The 1156-nt window shown below is 45.6% G+C and overlaps 1 protein-coding gene across 1 annotated transcript in view; it reads right to left on the bottom strand.

The window, feature by feature from the left end:
• Window positions 1-6: 6 nt before the first annotated feature.
• Window positions 7-1156, bottom strand: part of kcnj8 (potassium inwardly rectifying channel subfamily J member 8) — a gene marked incomplete in the record, with an annotated part of 6852 nt that continues 5702 nt past the window's right edge. Inside the window, 2 exon segments of the mRNA XM_014030064.1 lie at window positions 7-581; window positions 689-905. Of these exon segments, the coding sequence (XP_013885518.1) occupies window positions 330-581; window positions 689-905 (469 nt within the window).

A 1156-nucleotide genomic window follows, 5' to 3' on the forward strand; every position in this document is an offset into this window, starting at 1 on the left:
ATGCATTATTGTGAAAATTTAAAGTTTAAGACTATAAAGTGCTGTAATTTGTGCAAATGTTTCTCTACACAACAATTAAAGTTTAGAAAACTTTGCTTTAAGAAAAATCCCATGGTTGTGTGACTTAGCKCTGTTTAAAATCTATTTAGTGCGTTGTGTAAAGAAATGTTTAGATTAATAGCATAAACACATTAGCACAGAACGTGTGGAGACAAGAGTCGAGTTAAGGCGATCAACAGAAGAAGTAGTCCCATTAGGGAAACCGGTCCTSCTACAGTCCTCAGTCCACACAGGAGGAGCATGGAGACCGTCAGAAGGCAGGCCTCATGTCAGGTGACGGCGTTCAGGTTCTGGCCCCCATCGCTCGGGGTGAAGAACTGGACTTTGGGTGAAACGACTCCAGAGTTGTTCCTGCGCAAGCTCGCGCTGCTGCCGGCGCTCTTCCTCATGGAGTTGTTGCGTCTCATGGAGTTGCGCTTCCTCAGCGAGTTCTGGTGCGACAGCTCGCTCTTCTGAAGCGTCTGGATCAAAATGAAGGGCTTCTCGTCCAGCTCTCTGGCGCTGCAGTCCGGCGTCGTCACCTGCAGCGACAGCGTGCGTTAATACATGTTCACTTTCACTCTTTTTTTTTTTTTAACCTGAGACAAAAACGCCCGATGATTATCTGTCGTAAACAAATAACGCTCACTCTAACTGTGTTGCCGAATTTGGAGTAGTCCACAGAGTACACGCCCTCTTCTTCTGTTACTATGGGAACAAATCGGTGACCCCACTGGATCTCATCAGAGACGTAGGAGGTCCGGGCCTGCGTGGTGATGCCCGTCGTCTCCACGACTCCCTCCAGAATGACGATTACCTCCAGGTCGCTGCACTGCAGCTCCATGGCTGACAGGTCGTACAGCGGGCTGTCGGGACAAAAACAAAGTGAAATTCAAGATCTTCTACAAAGTGACTTTTTAGATATTTTGCTAACAGATGGACAGAATTTCTTGGAGTATAATGGATAATCCTCAGCTACTACTGCACCAAACTTTAGGTCAGTATCTGTAAAGGTGGCTGAGTTTGAACCATTTTTGTGTTTCCAGTAGGGCTGCAACCAACGATTAATCGATTCTTAAAATAATCTATGACTAATTTAATAATCGATTAATCGTTG

Source organism: Austrofundulus limnaeus, unplaced genomic scaffold (genome assembly GCF_001266775.1).
Source record: "Austrofundulus limnaeus strain Quisiro unplaced genomic scaffold, Austrofundulus_limnaeus-1.0 Scaffold994, whole genome shotgun sequence".
Taxonomy (NCBI): domain Eukaryota; kingdom Metazoa; phylum Chordata; class Actinopteri; order Cyprinodontiformes; family Rivulidae; genus Austrofundulus; species Austrofundulus limnaeus.